The sequence below is a fragment of the Sorex araneus genome, chromosome 5, assembly GCF_027595985.1.
Source record: "Sorex araneus isolate mSorAra2 chromosome 5, mSorAra2.pri, whole genome shotgun sequence".
Classification (NCBI taxonomy): domain Eukaryota; kingdom Metazoa; phylum Chordata; class Mammalia; order Eulipotyphla; family Soricidae; genus Sorex; species Sorex araneus.
Window position 1 is genome coordinate 47,382,388 of NC_073306.1, and position 22,401 is coordinate 47,404,788.

The 22,401-nt window shown below is 43.4% G+C and overlaps 2 protein-coding genes across 5 annotated transcripts in view; both read right to left on the reverse strand.

Annotated features, from left to right (window-relative positions):
• Window positions 1–7,314, reverse strand: part of STX12 (syntaxin 12) — a 42,828-nt gene extending 35,514 nt beyond the window's left edge. Inside the window, exon 1 of the mRNA XM_004603501.2 lies at window positions 7,074–7,314. Coding sequence (XP_004603558.1) covers window positions 7,074–7,191 — 118 coding nt within the window. The 5' untranslated portion in view covers window positions 7,192–7,314. The remainder of the gene's footprint in view (window positions 1–7,073) is intronic.
• Window positions 7,315–13,245: 5,931 nt separating this feature from the next.
• FAM76A (family with sequence similarity 76 member A) overlaps window positions 13,246–22,401 on the reverse strand; it is a 36,255-nt gene continuing 27,099 nt past the window's right edge. For all 4 annotated transcript variants that reach the window (XM_004603498.2, XM_055139469.1, XM_055139468.1 and 1 more), the window contains 2 exons: window positions 16,120–16,221; window positions 13,246–15,442 (listed from right to left, as the gene is read on the reverse strand). In XM_004603498.2, the coding sequence (XP_004603555.1) occupies window positions 15,356–15,442; window positions 16,120–16,221 (189 nt within the window). In that variant the 3' untranslated portion in view covers window positions 13,246–15,355. The remainder of the gene's footprint in view (window positions 15,443–16,119; window positions 16,222–22,401) is intronic.

Below are 22,401 nucleotides of genomic sequence, written 5' to 3' on the forward strand. Positions count from 1 at the left end.
AATTAAAAGAAAAAAAATTGCATACGTATTTGCGCGCGCACCCATGCATGAGCACACACACAAGTACCGCGTGTAGGGTGCTTGCCTTGCATTGGGCCAACCTGCTTTGGATCCCTAGGATCCTGTATGGGCCCGTGAACCCCACCAAATGTGATACCTAAGTGCAGAGCCAGGAATAGACCTGGGTACTGCCAGATGTGGCCCAAACACACACACACACAAACACAAAAACCAGACACACAACAGCTCTTTTGTGGGGGGAGGATGTGGGAGGTCGAGCCACATAAGGGCTATTCAGGGATTACTCCTGGCTCTGATCATTTAAACTTTTTTCGGTAGAGAGGAATGGTGATGGTACTCAAGGACTATTCCTGACTCTGCTAAGAAGTGACCCCTCAAAGTGTTTAGGGGATCACACATGATATCAGAGATTTGAACCATGGTTGGCAGGATGCAAGTCAGGCTCCATAACCACTGTAATATCTCTCTGGTCCAGCCAACATTTCTTTCTTTTTGAGGGGCCATATCTCGCAATGCTCAGGGGTTACTCCTGCCTCTGTACTCAAGAATTACTCCAGGTGGTGTTGGGGGTACAACATGGGATGCTAAGGAGCAAACCTGGTCAGTCATGTGCGAACACCCTACCTGCTAAACTAACACTCTTGCACTACACTAGAAACTTTTTATCACTTTTTATTTACTTTTGGTGTGGGGGCCACATCAGTGATGCTCAGGGTTGCTTCCTACAGGGCTTAGGAGACCATACAGTGACAGAGATCTGCGTCTCCCACATACAAAGCATGTTTTGCATGCACTCGGCCGAGTTATCTCTCTGGCCTTCAATCATCACATTTTAGTAATACCATTGTTTCCTAGTAGGATAGCAAGAGGGAATAACCTGTCCAAGATTATATATAACATAAAGAAGCAAGGACTCAGTCGCAGAACTGCTGACCCCGAAGCCCAAGCTTTTCCTCTGACTTCATTTTCTTTGGGCTTTTGAACAATTACTTAGATGAGAGAGAAAAGACAAAGGAGGAAATAAGCAAAACTGAATTTAGGGATATGAAAAAACAGCCTGCCTGGGGCTGGAGCAATAATAAAGCGGGCAAGGCACCTGCATCCCATGAGGTCGCCCCAAGCACCACCAGAAATAATTCCTGAGTGCAGACTCAGGAGTAACCCAGGAGCACTGCTGGGTGTGGTCCAAAACCAAAACAAAGGGAGAAAAAAAAAAGCCTGCCTGTAGCTCTTAAGGGGGCTGGAGCAATAGCACTGCGGGCAGGGCGTTTGTTGGATTCCCAGCATCCCATATGGTCCCCCAAGTACTGCCAGGGGTAATTCCTAGGTGCATGATGCAGGAGTAACCCCTGTGCATCGCCAGGTGTGACCCAAAAATTTAAAAATAAAAAAAAAAAGAAGAAAGTGCTATATTGAAAACAGCACTTTATACTGCTGATAATACCATTAGGATGAACAAGTATGGGGGTGACAAAAGGCATACTGAGAGTATGTTGCTAGAATACTGATTTTGAGATAGTGAAGACTTAATTGGGTGGTAATAAAATTAAAAGAGGTAAATATGAAAACACCTTAGCACAGCCACAGGAGTAATAGCACAGCGGGTAGGGGGTTTGCCTTGTACGCGGCCAACCCGAGTTCGATTCCTCCGCCTCTCTCGGAGAGCCCGGCAAGCTACCGAGAGTATCCCGCCTGCACGGCAGAGCCTGGCAGGCTACCCATGGCATATTCGATATGCCAGAAAACAGTAACAAGTCTCACAATGGAGATGTTACTGGTGCCCACTCGAGCAAATCGATGAGCAACGGGATGACAGTGCTACAGACAGTGCTACAGCCCACAGAACATCAGGATAATCCATTTTAAAGGTTCAATTTTTTTTTTTTTTTTGCTTTTTGGGTCACACCTGGCAATGCACAGGGGTTACTCCTGGTTTTGCACTCAGGAATTACTCCTGGCGGTGATCAGGGGACCATATGGGATGTTGGGAACCGAACCCAGGTCGGCCTCGTGCAAGGCAAACGCCCTACCCACTGGACTATCGCTCCAGCCCCCCGCCTTTTTTAAGTCAACAAGATTCTATCAATAAATTAGGGGCTCTGGAGAGACAGTACGAAGTTTTACATGCTTGCTGGCCTTACATAAGGGAGATGCTGTTCAATCCCTGGCTCTGCATGGCCCCCTGAGCACCATAAGGAAGAGCCACAACCGAGCACTACTGGTTGTGGCTCAGAAACTCAAAAATAAGTAAAAATTAAAAATAAATTAACGTTAAAGGACAGAAGTGGTGTTCCTTAATATCTTCAAAATTAACTGGAGGGGCTGGAGTGATAGTACAGTGGGTAGGGCGTTTGCCTTGCATGCAGCCAACCCGGGTTCGATTCCCAGCATCCCATATGGTTCTCCGAGCACTCTGGCAGAATGGTCCGCCAGGAGTCATTCCTGAGTGCAGAGCCAGGAGTAGCCCCTGAGCATCGCCGGGTGTGACCCAAAAAGAAAAAATAAATTAATTGGAAGCCTATTAGGTCTTCCACTATATCTACCTCAACAATACTTGCCCAGATCCTTTGTTCCATAATAAGCAGAACCAAGTATTTGTTCTGTACCCTACACAAACTGATAACAATCTTTTGTACTGGGCATTCAACCTTAGCTTTCTTGTAACAACCCACACAGCCTGCTGTATTTCAGCCAGACATGCTCATCAACTCTACATCTAAAGCTGAAAACTGGAAAAAAAAAATAGAAGAAGAGTTATTCTGGGCTGGGGAAATAGCTCAAAGGGCCGGAGCACATGTGTGCATCCTTGAGTCCCAGGTTCTGGAACTGCAAGATTCCTCCCAGCACCTCTAGAAGTAACACCTGAGCACTGAGCTGGGATTAGCCCCTGACCACTGCTGGGAGTGGCCAACAAAATAAAGAGTATGTACTCTCTCTTAAGATGGAAATTATCTGCCACATAGGTGGGAGGGAGAGGTGGGATGGGGGTATACAGGGGTTCTTGGTGTTGGAGGGTGTGCACTAATGAGGGAATGGGTGTTTGATCATTGTATGACCGAGACTTAGACCTGAAAGCTTTGTAACTGTTCTCACAGTGATTCAATAAAAAAAAAAAAAAAAAAAAAAAAGAATATGTACTTTCTCAATCTTGCACTGGGTACAGGATCATACAAGGCTGTATGGATGTGAGTCACTCTCAGAATGCATGCTCGCCATGTCTTGAAAAGGTTTGAGAGATAAGAACTGCCTAATAACCAGTAGAAACAATGCTACCCTACCCATTTCACACTCCCAGTTCCTCACTAAACAATTACAATGGAAAACTTCTAATTCACAATGATGAGAGTCAAAGAATTTGGTAGGTACCAAAGAACAAGAATAAAGACAAAGAATAATAACATAGAATAAGGACAAGGAGTTTCAAGACGGAAGCAAACCTTCATTCAAATCTAAGCACAGTTTATTAGCATAAGAACGTGATTCTGACCTCCCTAACCTCATCTCCTACATGCTCCTCTTGCACTGCAGTCCTGCCCCACCAGCCTCCCTGCTGTTCAGTGAACTCACTAATGTCTCTGCTCTTGCTAGTCCCTCTGCCTAGGCCTTCCCCAGACTAATTCACACAGCTTTTCCTCTCTTCTTTCATTTGGGTACTGCTCAGGGCTCTCCATGACCAACTATAGTACAGCCACACGTTCTCTCCTTACTCTCTATTCTATTATCCTACTTTATTTTTCTTCAGTACTTATTCAGTAATTTTATATATGTGCATATATGCACATATATAACACATACAGAGGGTGCAGGGATTTTTTGTCTTGTTTGTTGCTTGATTCATAGCAGATGCTCAAACAACAAATTCAAAGATTTGTTGAACAGTGGGTCAATAAATCCATCATGCAACTGGAACTGAGATAAGTATTAGAAATATAAAGATGAAAAGTCATGCTCCATTGTTTCAAAAGAGCTAATAATCTAGAAAAGAAAGATACCACAAGAACAATCAATTTCAGTTTCAGTCCTAAGGAGAGTATCAGGGACAAAGAAAAGTTACTTTCAACTTAAAAGTGCTGATACAAAAAATATAATATTAAATGAAACTCTTATTTTAAAAGTTTGTGGAGGGACCTTGGGGTATTGATGGAGGGACAATGAAGCTGTGGTGTTGAAAACTGTATACATGAAACTATCATTAACAGTACTCTAAATCATGGCCTCCAAATAAAAATCGGGGGAGGAAAATTGAAAGGTGAAACAAAATAGACAATGAGTTGTTTTTATCTTTTTGGTTTTTTTTTGGATCACACCCGGCAATGCACAGAGGTTACTCCTGGCTCATGCACTTAGGAATAACTCTCGGCGGTGCTTGGGGGACCATATGGGATGCTGGGAATCGAACCCGGGTCGGCCTCATGCAAGGCAACCACCCTACCCGCTGTGCTTTTGCTCCAGCCCCGATAATGAGTTTTTTTTAAAAAATCAAAACAGCTAGGGCCTAGAGTGTTCTGCAGTACAGCGGGTAGGGCACTTCACTTGCATAAAGCAGACCTAATTTAATGCCCAGCACCCCAAATGGTTCCCCAATTCCTGCCAGGAGTGATCCATGAATGCTGAGTAAGCCCTGAGCACTACCAAATGTGACCCCCAAAAAAACAAAAGAATAAAAAGGCAGTGGCTGGTCATAAGAGACAACATGGTTTCAAATTCAGGGATTATTATTTATTAACTGGGTATTTAGGCTTTTCAGCTTTTTCCTTAACCCACAGAATTAAAACAGTATTTCTAATAATTTCACAAGGTTGTAAAATGTGTGAAATTCTTTTCATAACGTCTGGCACACAGTACCCAAATGTTAGTGACTGTATTAATAGTTAACGCTAATAATCCTTTGATCCCAATGCCTACTCAATAGCTAAATCTTAATACTATCATCAAAGAAACGTTCTATCAATTCCTTCATCTTTATTTTTAGTCCCTATCTAGTACATCTATTCTATTCTCTCTTTGCCTTCCAATTCAAGTAATATAGTCCTAAAGAATTGGGGCTGGAGAAGTGGGACAGCAGAGAGGGCACCTGCCTGGCACACAGCAGACCTGGTTCAATCCAGGCATGCATATGGTCCCAAGAGCCCCACCAGGAGTGATCCCTGAGCGCAGAGCCAGGATTAAGTCCTGAACACTACCAGGTATGACCCATAAATTAAAAACAAAAGGAAAAAAGAACTAAATCCAAATTCACTTAGTTTAGTACTTAAAGCCCCATCATGTCTGAGTCCCAATTTAGCTTATCTTTATTTTTTCTTTGCTCAAAAGGTCTAGGGGCCCTCCCTGTGATTCTTGGCCAAACAGGCCAACAATTCAATAGTGCAAGGGCCTAAGAATACAGTACTACTTGCCCTAGCCAGATCAACAGTGCTTGAGGGTCTCCAGGGCTAGGCCAAGTGATATATTAGGAAGCATGTGGTACCAGGAATTGAACAGGAGTCTACTGCACGCAATACATGCACTTTGACTCCTGTATTATTTCTCTGCCCCCCCAACTTAATTTCCTAGCCCTATTTTCCACTACCCTCCTGAGCCTACCATGACTACCAAATTAATTTTTCTTGTATTCGTTTTGTTTTTGGACCACACCCAGCTGTGCTCAATGGTGTTCAGGCAACCATGCAGTGCAGAGAATAGACAGACCCAAGCTGCACCTGAACCCTCTGAGTTATCTCCCTAGACCCTTTTTTTTGAAGGGGGCACACCTGGCTCTGTGGTCAGGGATCATTCCTAGCAATTCTCTGGGGACCATACTGGGTACCAGGAATCAAACCTGGGTGAGCCATGTCCAAGGCACGCACCCTACCCATTGTATTATCTCCCCAATACCCCAAATACATCCACACTTTCTCATCATAGGACTTACTTCATTCTCTCTTATAATGCTCTTCCCCTCTTTACTACTAAGAAGTTCACACCTGAGCCTGACAAACAGTTTAACGTGCTGAAGACATACTTTCATGCAGGGGATTGAACCCAGGTCAGCTGCGGGCAAGGCAAGCTCCCTACCAACTGCACCATCTCTCTGGCCCTAGCTCTACTATTTCTGTACAACCAAGCCCACAAATAGCCCAGTAATTTAACAAGACTGACCAGTCACCATTCTTCCCACATAAAGGTGCAGGCTCTAAGCTGATTTTCAGGCACAAGAAAAAATGGATGTATTTGTGTCATTCTACTATAGTCTCACTCAGAACTTAATGTTAGGGAGAGAGTTTTTTAAGATTAGCAATGACAATTGGAATTTCTCCACCGGCTTTTGAGAGTTTCATCTGCTCAATGATTGAGGCCAGTGAGCTTCACTAAATATAAGATTTCTTCTGCAGAGTAGCTATATGGAGGAGAACAAAGCCTCATCAGCCTAAAATTTTTTTAAATACATGTCACAAGACCAAAAAAAAAAAATGGAAACAAAAATGTGTCTGTGTCTTCTCTTTTAGTTAAACCTGTGATCTCACCCCTCAAATACCAATCATGGCATGTGGATGAAATTCATTACAGGAAGAGCTGTGTCTGGAGTCACCCAAACACCACTTCCCGTAATTGAAAGTTGCTGACTTCCAAGGGGCCAGGGACAGAGCTGAACGTAAACCTCAAGTCCAAGTAAACAGGTCTCGGCACAAACTGGCCGGAGAGTAAAGCGACGTGGGTGGGAAGAAGGCGGATGACAGGAAAAACCTGGCTGACCGCTGCGCCAGGTCCACTTGCTCCCGGCCCTCCAGGCCCCCTCCTCCCACCTGGTAGTAGCAGGTGGGCTGACGTGACCCCCAACACTCCCGAGAAGAAACTCTCGAGCTTTCGCGGGGGTTGCCGGAGCTCCGGGGAGCCTGGGCCTGCCGGCTTCGGGGATGACAGCCCGCCGGCCGGGACTGGAGAGCCCGAGTCAGCCTGCGGGAGGTGTGGGCTGCTGTCCCGCGGGGACCCCCGCGCCCAGGTCGACGCCCCTCAGGCCTGTCCCCGGGAGGGCGCCCGGCCCCCGCCCCCCCGAGCCCGCCGTCCCGACTCACTGGCTTGGCTGATCCGCTGGATGTTGCCGCTGCATGTCTGGATGATGCTGTTGAAGTCCCGGAGCGGCGGCCCCGAGGGACCCGGGTTTCGATACATGTCCAGGGGGCCGTAGGACATGGTGAGGAGCGGAGACTGACTCTCCCTGCGCCGCGACTCTGCCGAAAGCAGCCGCCAGACCAGAGCCTCAGGCGGACCGGGAAGCCGGGGAGAGAAAGGGCGGGGCGGAGGCTGAGGGTGCGTGCGCACTGGCCACGCCCCCGCGCCGCGCGCACGCGCCAGCCCCGCCCCGTGCCGCAGTGCGCAGGCGCCGCGGAGCTCCGCCGGAGACGGTAGCTTAGAGACTGGCCGCCCCGGCGGCGGGCGCGGGGGCGGGGCGATGACGTCATGCCGTTGAGGCTCAGATTGGATGTGTAAGGGTGCTAGGGCGGCGGTGTTGCTGCTCGCCAGGGCGCGGCGACTGTGGGCAAGAATTTTCTATTAGCATAAAATTGTACGGGATGATCTCAGCTCTGACATCCTTTTCAGTTCTGTTCTGAGAATTCAGGCCCAAATATGGGAGAATTCGACAGCCTTGAAACTTCAGATTCGTAACTGAACTCCTAAAATTCCTCTCTACTTCTATCCTCTAGGGCTTTTCGGTCATGTTTGCAGAGAACGTTTATGGTTTTCAAAAGCCTCCAATTTCTCCCTCCACTTCTAAACAAAATGACAATAGTGATATTTATTGAGCACTATAAACCATTAAGCTCTATAATTATTAAGCATTATATAAATATAATAGTAATATTTGTCTCTGCTATTTGCTTGTTTACTAGCCTTTTCAGGGCAAGAAATTATATTCTGCAGAACAGATAATGAAAAATCTATTTTCTTAATATGTTGAAGTAAAGTAAGCGTAAGTTTAAAAAGCAAACTTTAAATCTTTTACAGATGATAGATTATGGATGTTAATTTGTTTTTCTGATACTGGACTACAAAACCCGTGCACTAAACTAATTCCATCCTCTTCATATTCCCCTGAATCACTTATATTCCTAAAGTCTCTACTTAACCCCTTTCGAATAGCCTCTTTATTTATATTCCAAATAAGAATTTCTTAGAGAGGGGCTGGAGAGATAGCACAGCGGGTAGGGCGTTTGCCTTACACGCGGCCGACCCGGGTTCAAATCCCAGCATCCCATATGGTCCCCTGAGCACGGCCAGGGGTAATTCCTGAGTGCAGAGCCAGGAGTAACCCCTGTGCATCGCCAGGTGTGACCCAAAAAAAGCAAAAAAAAAAAAAAAAAGAATTTCTTAGAGAACTAGAATCTCAAAACGTGAAAAATTATTTCCTTAAGTGTAAGATCTCAACTATAACGGACTTTTGGGAAGTTACAGTAAAAGGAGAGAGAGGGACAAGACCATTTTGGGAGACGACCCCGCTCAGTGTCTGCGATTGTCCACCCCCTGTCCACCCCCTACCCCCCACGCCACCCCTCCCCCACTCCACCCCCTTTGGCAGACTGTTTTGAGATATCTGGGGAATAGGAAAGAGAGGAAGTTGTAGCCTGTGGGGAGAGCAGAATGCAAATGCGCAGGATAAACTTTCAGCCCTAGAATTCTTTCTTTCCCGGAATATTTTTAGGGGGGTTGTTTTGTTTTGGGGCCACACCCAACGGTTCTCAAGGCATACTGCTCGTTCTGCTATTAGGTATGACTCCTGGCGGGCTTCAGGGAACCATATGGTGTGCTGGGTTTTAATCTCAGTTAATCGCGTGCAACACAAGCTCCCTATCTGCTGTACTCTCTCCATTCCCAGCTTTGTCAATATTATAGCAAATTATGTAAATTTTACTTTGGGGGTACCTGGCACAGTTGATCAAGGTTCTGTCCAGTGGTTCTGGAGGTCAGACCTGGGTGTCCCACATGCAGAATACTCAGGGCAGCCCTCTAAATTTGGTCCTATACTTTTTTTTCCACCCGTGGTTTTTGGGTGAGCTGGAGAGATAGCACAGCGGTAGGGTGTTCGCCTTTCACGCAACCGACCAGTGTTGATTCCTCCGCCCCTCTCTCAGAGAGCCCGACAAGCTACCAGCTACCGAGTGTATCTGGCCAGCACAAAAGAGCCTGGCAAGCTACCCATGGATTATTGGATATGCCAAAAATGGTAACAATGTCTCACAATGAGAGACGTTACTGGTGCCCACTGGAACAAATAAATGACAAATCACTGTCAAATCTGTGACAGTGACAGTGGTTTTTGGGTCACCAGCAATCCTCAGGAATTACTTCTGGAGGTGTTAGGGGGAACCATATAGGATGCCACGTATAGAACCCAGGTTAGCCCAAATCCCTTATGCACTATACTGTATCTCTGCCCCTGGTCCTGTGTTTCTAATAGAATTGAGGATGTTTTCATTTATATTTGATTCTAAAGTTCTATAAAGGTATTTTTCTTCTAGGGATTGAAGACACAAGGATTGTGTTATTTTACTTATGTATCATTGCTGTGCATATACTAGATGTGAAATGAATAATTATATTGATGCATGAACAATAAAAAATAGCTACAATTTTTTAAATGCCCACCCAGGCAATGTGAACACATTTTGTAGATGTTACTTTTAATCTCCAAGGTAAAGCCTATCTGATAAAGCCCACCAGTGCCTGACAAAGTTGGAGTCATGCCATTAGGGAGCCTGGCTACAGGCCAAAGGAATTATGGGGCATCCCACTAACCACAAAAAGAGATTGAGTTATTCTAAAATTAGAAGGAAAGAAGGAGTGCTGGAAAATTTAAAAGAAGCTGTGTTCTGATATTTCAGCGCACACACAGGGTGTGCAAAGGGATTATTACCAGGCCTGAAAAGGAGGACTCCAGATCCTGTTTCCTTGGAAACTACAACATGAAGATAAATGTGGAATGTTGTAGAATGTTGTATCTGGAAGCCCCTTATCTGAATTTTTGCACCTGGGTTGGAAATTGAGGCTGCTTTTCTCTGTCAGATTAATTCAGATCCTCAGGGCAAGAGTGGAATGTTACATTCCTATTGATCTTTCAAAAGGCAAATTTTCTGAAAATCTGTCATTTTAGACAATAGTTTCTCAGCATTGTATCTTTTTTTTTTTTTTTTTTTTTGCTTTTTGGGTCACACCTGGCGATGCACAGGGGTTACTCCTGGCTCTGCACTCAGGAATTACCACTGGCCATGCTCAGGGGACCATATGGGATGCTGGGATTTGAACCCGGGTCGGCCGCGTGCAAGGCAAACGCCCTACCCGCTGTGCTATCGCTCCAGCCCCTCAGCATTGTATCTTTTATTAATGACAGGACAATTGTTGTGGTTTTTACCTTGAAGGTGATTCATTCCTTGGTAACTAAGAAAATGGTTCGTTTCGAGATGTCAGATGTCATTCAGCTATTAAGTTGCAGATTCATAAATATCCTATGATCCAGCAATTCTCCTAACTGCATACCAAACTATATGCTGAAAAGATATAAATGCATATATTAAAAATACCAAGCATAGGAATGTTCATATCAGCAATTTTTTAAGACTAAGCAGCATTTTTCTGTATTAATTTTGTTTCATTTTGGTTTTGGGCCACTCCCAGCACTAGATGGTTAGGAGTCACTGCCAGAGGTGCTCAGAGACCAAGCAGTGCCAGGGATCAAACCTAGATTTTCCACATGCATTTATCCTGTTGAATTACCTCTATGACCCTCTGTGTCAATTTGGGGGCGTGGGGAGGGCTTGGTTGGGGGCCATATCTGGCAGTGCTCAGAGCTTACTTCTGGTACTACACTCAGGGATAACTCCTAGAAGGTTTGGAGGACCATAAAATAAGGGGTGCCTAGGATTGAACCTTGGTCATCCGTACAAGACAAGTGCCCTAATCACTGTACTATTATTCTAGCCCCTTAATTTTGATCAAATGAAACTGACATAGAATATGAAGGTATTATGTATTTAATTCAATTAATTTTACATGCATATTCCTATGTCACCACCAACTAAACCAAGATAAAGAAGAGCATCGTCAGAGAAAATTTCCTCAAACTGTGCTTCCAGGGCCAGAGAGAATACAGAGGTTAAAGTGTTTGTCTTGGGGCTGGAGAGCTGGTACAACAGGTAAATGTGGTATCCAGCCTCCAAGATGAATCCTTGACAAAACTGAATCTTATCTTCTGGTATAAAGCCATCTAGGTAGTACAAACTCTACATCAAATAATGTTGTAATTTGACTCAGTAATCAATAGTCTTATAGAAATGATAATAGTGTGATGCCTAAAGGAAGGCTATGAAAGATATTGCAGTTTGTCTGTTCTCTTGGATTCAGTTTGGTTCTAAAACCTACTTTCTATATGGCAGATTATATCTGTATATATATATATATATATACACATAGATATAATTTTTGAAGATAACCACAATAGCTTTCATCCCGCATGCTCTTCTACCTAGTCAAGAGAAAGGGTTGGGGCCAGAGAGAGAGTGCAGTGGGTAGGGCAGTTGCCTTAAATCGGGTTCAATTCTTGGCATCTTGTATGGTCCCCTGAGCACCACCATAAGTGATTCCTGAGTGCAGAGCCAGGAGTAAGCCCTGAGCATCACCAGGTGTGACCCCACCCTGCAAAAACAGAAAAAAAAAAAAAAAGAAAGAAAGGATCTATGGCCTATCCCCTTACATTTGGATGGGCTTGACCGCTTTGACCAATGAAGTGTGTCAAAGAAGTGAGGTAATGGGATGGTTAAGAAAAAACAGTGCAGCTTTAGCTTTGTTTACTAGAACATTCACATTTGAAGTCTTGAGCCATCGTGAAGTCAACCTTGAGGCCCTCATGCTACACATGGAGGGGTCTTAGGTAGGCTCTCCAGTCAAGCGTTACTAGACTTGCAGGCCTCCTTGCCCCGCTACCAGATATACAAGTATACAGTGCCTTCAGAGGTAATTCCAGCCCTTGGGACTGGAGCGACAGCATGGCGGGTAGGGCATTTGCCTTGCACACAGCTGACCAGGGTTTGATTCCCAGACCACATGGGATAAGTGCAGAGGCAGGAGTAACCCCTGTGCACAGCTGGGTGTGACCCCCCCCCAAAAAAAAGATAATTCCAGCCCTAAAGGTGACCCTGGTTTAATTTCCAACACTTATATGGTCCGCCCGGAGTACTGCTAGGGGTCACTCCTAAACACAGAGCCAGGAAGAGCCCCTGAACAACACTGGGTATAGTCACAAAACGAAACAAAATGACTGTCATTCAGCTTTTGAGTCTTTATAGCTGAAGACTCAGAAGTTGTGAAACAAAGATCATTCTTTTTGTTATGTTTTGGGGTCACACCTGATGATGTTCAGGGTTCACTCCTGGCTCTGGCTTCTCCTGTCGGTGCTCAGGAGACCATATGGAATGCTGGGGATTGAACCTGGGTTGACCACATGCAAGGCAAGAAGTGCCCTACCTGCAGTACTCTCTCTCCAGCCCCACAAAGATCATTCTTACCAAAACTTTTTATCAATAGTATTTGCAGTCACTTCTGGTGGAGTACAGCGGACTATATACTCTATGCGGTATGGGGAATGATGTGCAAGGCCTTAACCGCTATACTATCTTTCCAGCCCCTTAAAATATTTTTAATGTTTCCAGTGACGTCAGGAGTGGTGCTCCCACATACTTGGTGGCCGAGCCACAGATCACCCTGTTGTGAATCCAGGCAACCAAAACGCAGAGCTGCTGCAATCACACTGCGGGGATGTGGGTGGTGCTGGGATGAATTTAGGCCTTACAATTCTCACACTTGCACGGCAAGCACTCAAGAGCTGAGGTATGTCCCAGACCTAAACTATAACTAAATTTTTTGGGGGGGAACAAGCACACTTGGGTCAGTGCTCAGCAAGGAGCATCTCCTTGCTCTGCGATTGGGGGTCATTCCTATAGGTGCTCAGGGAACTGTTTGATGCCAGGAATCAAATATGGGGCTCCTAAACGCACTGATGTCTGTTGTGCTATCACCCTATTCCCTACTTCTATGCAAGGTACTTTTTCAGACGGAACAGTGGAATCAGCAAGGAAGAAGTGAAAATTCCATCTGATATATGGCTTAGTGGTAAAGCTCATGCCTTACATGCATGAGGCTCTGGGTTCAATCTCTAGTAACACAAAAGAAAAAGAAAAACAAACCCAACAGTTATACTTGAGTCAATATGAATTTTTATTAACACACATTTGTCAAAGTCTGTACAAACCAAAACATTCCTTGTTTTAAAATATCCATTATTACAAACATACAAATAAACAAAAGGTGTTACCAAAAGTTAGCTACTCAATTTCATGGTAAAACAGTGTCATGATTTTTAAAAACCAAAATTTCAAGACAGGCTTTATACTTCCCTTTTTGGAATTTGTGGAAAGTTAGAAAATGTGTGGATTTTCTTTATATTAAATGCCAAGACATTAAAAAAAGATACAGTATAAAACTAAATGTTTTTATAGCGTCACTTCATTGTAACAGATTTCTCATCTTCAAAATTAAAAAAACATGACTGTCATTTTTTTCAGTCTTTTCCCCCCATAGTCAATGTAAATGCATCCAAAAAATAGTCTGACATTTTATCTTTACCTAAAAGTTATTCGTTCAAAAAATTACAAAACTATTTAGCACTGCTGTTTCCCTAGCTTAGAAGGGAAAATTATATACCATACTAGAGTGCTATATAAGCAATATGGTCCACTGTTTGTCTTATCAGAAGCCACCCATTTCCATGATTTTATTCACTAATGTTCCTGGCTCCATTTGTGACAATGTTAATCACAAATTTTAAGCGTTTGCTCCTAATAAATATACAGCAAGTTAAACACCAATCCTTCAATTCATTTTGGTAAACTGAAGTACAAATGTCATCTGTCCTCATGACTAACTCTAACTCTATACCACTCTACATGATTCTAAGGTAGTTGGTTACACTGTTTTGTGGCACACTACACACAGCTATGTATTTCACAAACATCACATTGGGGACACCTGAGAGTATGGCTAATAATGCCAATCCATCCCCTTTCCTGGAAAAGTAACTCCAAATGCCTACTGAATCAAAAGGGAAAACAGGGCATGAGCACTTTCACCTGAGCGCACTCTACTTCTGGCACCTGTTTTCAATACATGTCCTTTAAAATCTAGGAGTGCACAAGCTGGAGTGCGTGAGGAAGGGAGAAGACTCAGTGATGTCATTTCTCCCAGTCAAACTCAGAGTCCATACCTGAGAAGCTCATACTGACCCCATATCCTATTAATGTCAATATTATCCCATTTCAAATCTGTTCCTGCAAAATAAAACTCTGACAATGGTTCAGTACGACAACTGATAAAAACAAGGGTACTTTTAAAAAAGAAGTGGCAGTGTAAGTATTTAAAATCAATTACATAATCAGGAAAAGGGTGGCGGGAGGGAAGTGTCCAGTACAACCTGGACAACCTTCTATCTGCCCTTACTTAAAAAAGACAGACTGTTCAAATTTTTGCTGCCTCCCTTAAGTAACTTCTTAAATGCTCTTCCAAGAAATCCTCCAAAAGGCACTTAACTCCATACTTATGCATTGAATTTTTTCACCTTAGCAATCAGCTTTAAGACTCCAAGGTAACAAGAAAGAGATCTGGTTCTTTTACTAAAAACTACAGAGCAGGACTTTTTTTTTTTTTTTTAAAGAGGCATCATTTTTACAAGAACAACAAGCTAGGCTACTATTATTCGTTTATCAAGAAAAAAAAAGTTTCTTTTTTAAAAAATAAATAAAACTCTGGCTATACATAGTACAAAGTTCATACATAATATACCTGGAAAAAAACCCAAGAATATACCCTGAAGCAAAAAGGTTTATTGGAGAGAGAAAGCCTCTACCACTGTACCAAACTTAAGGTGGCAGTTTTCAAAGTTCAAAGGGTGGCAGTGACATGTAATTAATGCCAAACCCTTTGCTCATGGGTGTGGCAAGACACAATGATCGATACACACAAAAAATCTTGTTGCACATAGCACTGAGCAGTGATCAGCATTTAAAAAAGTAGTACCAAAAGAGAGACAAAGAGAATAATGGGGAAGAGAGAAGAGTGAGATTAAAACCCCAGACATTCAAGCATGCAGCCATAATATAGCACAAACCATTCAGTCCATTGCAATCGCACAAAGAAGGAAAACTATAATCAAATAGAGATTTCTTAAGAAAGCTTGCAATTCCCAGAGAACAGCCAGGTCACCAAACCTAACCCAGGGATTCACTGCTTTTGTTCGGAGGCTCCTTGGAATCTCTCATGGAGAGGTTATAGTTCCTGACTTTTCAGATTTCTTGCTCTTGGACAAAGCAGCTGCCTGCTTCAGGAGCTCTCGGTTTTTGGCCTAAAAAGAACGAAAAAAATCAGGTAAGAAGGGTGTTTTAACAAGACAGGATCTGTTGCTTAAACTGGTGCTAAGGCCAAAGGTCAGGAAGAAGTGAATAAATTCTTAAGAGTCAGAAAACAATAGAAAGCTCTATCTAGGGCTGGTTCAGGAAGAAGAAAGTATTTGCTGGTTACTCAGTGTACTTCAATCTCCTGGGAGTCACTATTATAAAAGGCTGCTTTATGCAACAAAATAAACCACAGAGTGGTTTACTTACTGTGCTGGAACATCGAATTGATAATTTAGATCTGGAATCACATCTAGTTTGTTTGAAAATCAAAGAACACATTTATTAATTCCATTATTTTGGGGGGTGGGGGAAGATCAGAATGTATCCAAGGGTAAAAGTGGGTAGGCAGATGGCTAAAAGGGCTGGATTCCATGTTTTGCATATGAGAGGCCAGATTAAATCCCAGGCTCTACAGGGTGCCCTGAGCACCACTAGGAGTGACTGTCACACCCAGCTTTTGAGTATGGCCCTAAAATAAAACAAGAAAGTAAAATAGTTAAAGACAACTATAAGGTAGATTAATACAATAAAATTAAAAAGTGATCTGCAATAATTTAAGAAATCTGAGAGGATCACTTAAAAAACAATTAATTACATTATGGTTACCACATAATGTAACAGTCACCTGCAACTGTTCTGTAACTTCTTTGTGGGTTTTCTCCATCTGATTCATTTTCGCTCTCATTTGAGATTCTTGGTATTGGAAATCAGCCTTCAATTCTGTAATCTGAGGGGGGAAAAGGTAAGGTGAGGAGGCCAAGGAGATAGCTCTCAAAGCATTTGAGCATACGCTTTATATGTCAGAGGCCCAAGTTTCATTCCTGACACCACACGGTTCCTGACACCACTCTTAGTGATTCTCAGGAGTAGTTCCTAAATAAGGCTGCGAATAGCCCAATACCTCTCCCTGCTGCCTGGCCACGCACCACCCCTCCCCCCCCAAAACAAAAGGTGAAGGGAAGGGGGCAGAATGGCCAGAAGAAATTTCTGTGCAATAAGACATATTTCAGCACCAGAAAGCTAATAATTTGTGCACCCCAAATTACTGAACTCTAGAGGTCTCACAAGGATCCATACCCAAATCAAAACCAGGGAAATTCTGTTCGTTTGTTTTGGCTTTTTGGGTCACACTGGGCGATGCTCAGGGGTTACGCTTGGCTCTGCACTCAGGAATTACTCCTGGAGGTGCTCAGGGGACCAGTGGGATGCTGGAAATTGAATCCAGGTTGGCCTTGTGCAGCAAGGCAAAGACCCTACCCACCGTACTATCACTCCAGCCCCCCAAACCAGGAAAATTCTATATCCTGAGTTTTGGGTTTTTTTGTTTTTGTTTTTTTTTTTGCTTTTTGAGTCACACCTGGCAATGCACAGGGGCCACTCCTGGCTCTGCACTCAGGAATTACTCCTGGCGGTGCTCAGGGGACCATATGGGATGCTGGGAATCGAACACTGGTCGACCAGGTGCAAGGCAAACGCCCTACCCGCTGTGCTATCGCTCCAGCCCCTATCCTGAGTTTTTTGAAAAAAAGATTTTCCAAAATTTACAGGAAAACTTGAAGTAATTCTGATTAGGAAGTAATTTTCAGGCACCATCTTCTCAGCAGGCATCTCCACATCTCCTCAACAACTTGCTCTTCCAACCCCACAGGTGAGTTGAACCTTTAGAGTTATAACATCCAAGGCTCCTGGTGCCTTTTTCTAACTGGAAGCAGATTCCCCTCCCTCCCTGCTAGGGTCCTAGCAGACCTCCACACCTGCATCTTCTCAGCAGGTCACCTCCATATCTCCTAAATCTAGAGCTTCTCTTATCACACCTCACGCAGATCACATTTACATTTCCTGTCACTAGTTGAAGACAAGCAGAGAAGAAAAGGAGCAACACACAGCCTAATCTCCCAGGGGGTGGAGTGGTGGTTGAGGGGAGAGGCTAACTACAAAGATTCACCAAACGCAATGGAGAAGACAGGTAGAACCCCACCAGATTCAATGAGTTAAAAATAAAAACATGGAAGGCTCTGGCAGTACCAGCTATTCAGAAAACTTGGAGAAAGTGACTTCAGTAACAATATACTAAGGAAGTTTAATGAGCTTAAAGAAACAATGGCATAAGTAGTTAGCAAAGAACTAGAAAGCATGAGAGGGGAAATAAGAATACTATATTTAGAAGTAACAAGAATACGGTGGATGATATAAAACAAAAAATGCAAATGTTATTCTGACTGCAAATGTTATTCTGACTGGCAGAATAACATTAAGCAGCTGAGGAAGATATCAAGAAGATCTAAGATGAGAGGCTAGAGGAATAATATAGTGGGTAGGGCATCTGCCTCTTTATGCAGCCAACCGGGGTTTAATCCCCGGTATCCCATACTGCTGGTCCCCCAAGCACCACCAGGAGTAATTCCTGAGTGCAGAGTAAAGAGTTACCGCTGAGCATTACCAGGTGTGGCCCAAAAAGAAAAAAAGAATAAAAGAATCATCAGAGTCCCTGAAGAACACAAAGTCAAATTTGATGAAGAGCCATCAGTTAAAGAAATCATAGTTAAGAATTTCCCAGAGTTGAGGAGTGCAGGTGAGTGAGACCTAAGAGGCCAGAAGGTCCCAGTAAAAATAGACTCCCTCCCGGCAAAAAAAAAAAAAATCAAGGCACATGATAATCCAAGTGACATATGCCAAAGATACAGACAGAACATTAAAAAACACAGACTGGAGAGATAGTACAGCAGGTAAGGCACCTGCTTTGCATATGCCCAACCCAGATTCAATCCCTGGCATCCCACATGGGCCCCCAAGCATTGTCAGGAGTTAATTCCTGATTGCAGACCCCGGAGTGAGCCCTGAGCATTGCTGGGTGTGACCCAAAATTTAAAAAAAAAACAAACTAAAAAGAAATTGACAGCAGCAGATCAAAGAAAGAACTTAGAAAGGAAAGCCCGTAATCTAGATTCACAGCAGACCCAGATTCAATCCCCGGCTTCCCATATGGTCCCCTGAGCACGCCACAAGTGATTCCTGCTACTGAATTTAGCATTCACTCACAGTGCTCATGGTTGCCCTCTACTAGATAAAGAAAGGTCTCTTTATGCCAACCTTGCTATACTTTTTTCAATAATTTATTAATGCTTCATTTATACTGAATGTTCTATACGAGTGATTCCTAAGTGTAGAGCTAGGAGTAACCTCTGAGCATCGCCAGGTGTGACCCAAAAAAAATAATAATAAAGCAAACAGATTCACAGCAGATCTAGCAAATAAGTCTGTACAAATCAGAAGAGAATACGGATTAAAAAAAATTTCAATAAATGAATATCTCACCAAGAATATTCTATCCAACCCGATTATCATTCACATCTGAAGGAATGATAAAGAGCTTCATGGCAACTGATTAGGGAATTCATAGCCTTGAAACCTGAAAGGAGCTTCTTCTGGTTTTGTTTTTGTTTTGGGGCCACACCCAGGGGTGCTCAGGGTTTACTCCTATTTCTGCACTCAGGGATCAGTCCAGGTAGGGTTTGGGAAACCATATGGGATGCTGGGGATTAAACCTAGGCTGGCCACATGCAAGGCAAGAGCTTTCTCTGCTGTACAAACTTCTCAGCACTTTGCTACTGAATAAGGCATTCACTCACAGTGCTTATGGTTGCCCTCTACTAGATAAAGAAAGGTCTGTTTATGCCAATCTTGCTATACGTTTTTCAATAATTTATTAATGCTTCATTTATACTGAATGTTCTATATATATCTAGGTAATTTTGTTGCACCTGTAGAGATTATTATTTTATTTTACTAATGCAGAAATTTACTGGGTTATTGTAATATTTTCTAACATAAAGCCTATGGTCCCTTTTAAAGTAAAATAAAACAGTTTGTATTTTTATAGGCTTATTCAGATTTCCCCTTAAAATTTCAATTTTCCTCTCCTCACTTTTATTAAATTGTATATCTGAAGAATTTATCTATTTCATATTAATTTAAACATGTATTGCTCGAGGAACCATATGGGATGCCGGGGATTGAACACAGGTTGGTTGCATGTAAGGAAAGTGCCCTGCCCGCTGTGCTATCTCTCCAGCCCTAGAGAAAGATACAGTTTTTGGAAAAAAATTATTTTTCAACTTATCACTATTTTACAATTTTATGGATTTTCAGAAGTTTACCTTTAATTATCTTTGTATGTATAGCTGTCACCACTTCCACAATGAAAAAAAAAGTTCTCATATGTGAGATATAAAGAAATACTGTAAGGAAATAACAAATGGCCAAAGTCATCAGAACTGGACTTTCTTTTTTTTTGGGGGGGGGGCTTTTCTGGGGGTCACACCCAGAGATGCTCAGGGGTTATATCCAGCTCTGTACTCAGGAATTACTCCTGGTGGTGCTCCAGGGACCATATGGGATGACAGGGATCAAACCTGGGTCAGCCGTGTGCAAGGCAAATGCCCTACCCACTGTACTATCACTCCAGCCCTGTAGAACTGAAGACTTTTATCTATAGAACTAAGCTTCCATGACGGGGGGCAGGGGGACTGCCTGGGAGGAACTCTTGGGATACTGGTAGAGGAAATGGGCATTCTCTTGATGGGTGTTGTGCTGGAATCATGTATTCATGAAAAGAGTAATTTAATGATATTTTAAATTCTGGCACTTCAATAAAAATGGTAAAAAAAAATTTCTTAAAAGTGGGTGCTGTCAGAGAGATAGGAAAGTGCGTAGGGTGTTTGCTTTGCACGCAGCCAACCTGGATTCCATCTCTGCAATCCATATAATCCCCCAAACCATGCCAGGAGTGATTCCTGAGCTCAGAACCAGGAGTATGCTCTGAGCACTAGCAGGTGCGGCCTCCAAAAATATTGTAAGGGGCCAGAGCGACAGTACAGCAGGGAGGGCATTTACCTTGCCAACCTGGGTTCAATCTCCGGCATCCCATATGGTCCCCCAAGCACCACCAGGAGTAATTTCTGAGCGCAGAGCCAGGAGTAACCCCTGAGCTGGGTGTCACCCCCCAAAAGCAAAAATATTTTAAGAAGTAACTTTAAGGCCAAGGAGATAGCTCAAAGACCATGCTTTGCATGGGAGAACCCTAGGTTTGATTCCCTAAACCACCAAGTATGGTCCCCAAAATTGAAAAAAAAATCAAAAAATCAAAATAAAATTGAATAAAATAAGAAAAATAAAAATCCAGGGGCTGGAGAGATAGCACAGCGGGTAGGGCGTTTGCCTTGCACGCGGCCGACCCGGGTTCAAATCCCAGCATCCCATATGGTCCCCTGAGCATGGCCAGGGGTAATTCCTGAATGCAGATCCAGGAGTAACCCCTGTGCATCGCCAGGTGTGACCCAAAAAGAAAAAAAAAAAAATCCAAAGAGATAAGGTCAGAGATAGACAGGCAAACATGATATAAGGAGTTTGTGTGACCTGGATCACTACACATTGCAAAAAACAATCTGTTTCTGTTCCTTTTTAAACCATGACTTTGCAATAGCACTAGAATCAAGCATTCATGTTACCTGATTTGCAGAAGTGTTTTTTCTTTTTCTCTTTTTGGTTTTTGGGCCACACCCCAGTGGTGCTAGGGGCTTACTACTGGCTCTGCGTTCAGAGATCACTCATGGCCGGCTCGGGGGACCATGTGGGATGCCAGGGATCAAAAACCACTAAGCAAGCATATGCAAGGCAATCCACTATACTACTGCTGTGACCCATGATTTGCAAAAATTCTTTTTGTGCCATTCCTTTATGATCCATGAAGAAAATGTACTTGGGTCTACTTGCATGAATCATGCAGTAAAATGGAAAGAGTATTAGTCTCTTCCCAAGAAGCTGCACGTATAAAAATAAACATAAACCAAGAGGGAACAGTGCCACCAGTAAGTCAACCTGTACCTGCAAGGTGAGTGCATCAGCAGCCTGATGGTGCCTTCAGGCCTCCTAATACCCCAAAATTACCGCTGTGCCTTGGGCCAGACCCCAACAACTTGGGACCAAGTTTCCTGAGAAATTAAACAGCCAAAACTTAGGTATGTGGGAGTCATGCCCACAAACCACCTCCATCATGCCCACAAACCACCAAAACCTCATTTTTCGGCCTTGCTTAGGAGACCCATAAATAATTCTCAAAAGAGATCAAAAGCTGTAGTTAATCTCAGACCCATGCAAGGCTGAGCAGACCAGGGTAAATCGAAGGGGTGTGGGTTAGCCTGGTGCCCACCCAAGCAGAGCCCCAAGCAGCCACTTGCTCCCACAATCCAAAATCGCCACCATGCCCCCAGCCAGACTCCACCATCTCAGGACAGATCTCACCAAGATGTTAACCTGTTGAAAATTCAGTTTTGTGACTGAAATCTCCAGGTTTTCTCAGGGTCAGGATGGGCTACCTCCCCCCACCTCCCTGTACTCCCAGAAACCTTGGCAGTCACATCTACACCCCAAAGCTGCTACTCTAGCCTTACCATCCCAATAAAAATACTGAATGCCCCAAACAAACATGATGACCTCTTAGTACCTGTATTGCAAACCATAACGCACAAAAATAGAGAGGCTGGGGATTGGTTGTGGGTTGTTGGGGGATGGTGGGAGGGAAATGGGGGACATCGGTGGTGGGAAATGTACACTGGTGGAAGCACGAGTGTTGGATCATTGTATGACTGAAACCCAATCATGAATAGCTTTGTAATGGCCTATCTCACAGATATTCAATAAAAAATTTAAAAAACAAAGTAATGTAGAGTTCATTCCTGTTTCAGTCAGCTTATTCAGTGGCTAAATAGCAGTACTCTTACATTAAAAAAAAAAAACCTTAGATTTTTTTTGTTCTGACATTTTTTCAGTTGTGTAATTGAAATGCATAATATTTGTGTGTATAGGGGAGGTTGCCGACTCGGGTTGAATTCGTCCATCCCTCTCGGAG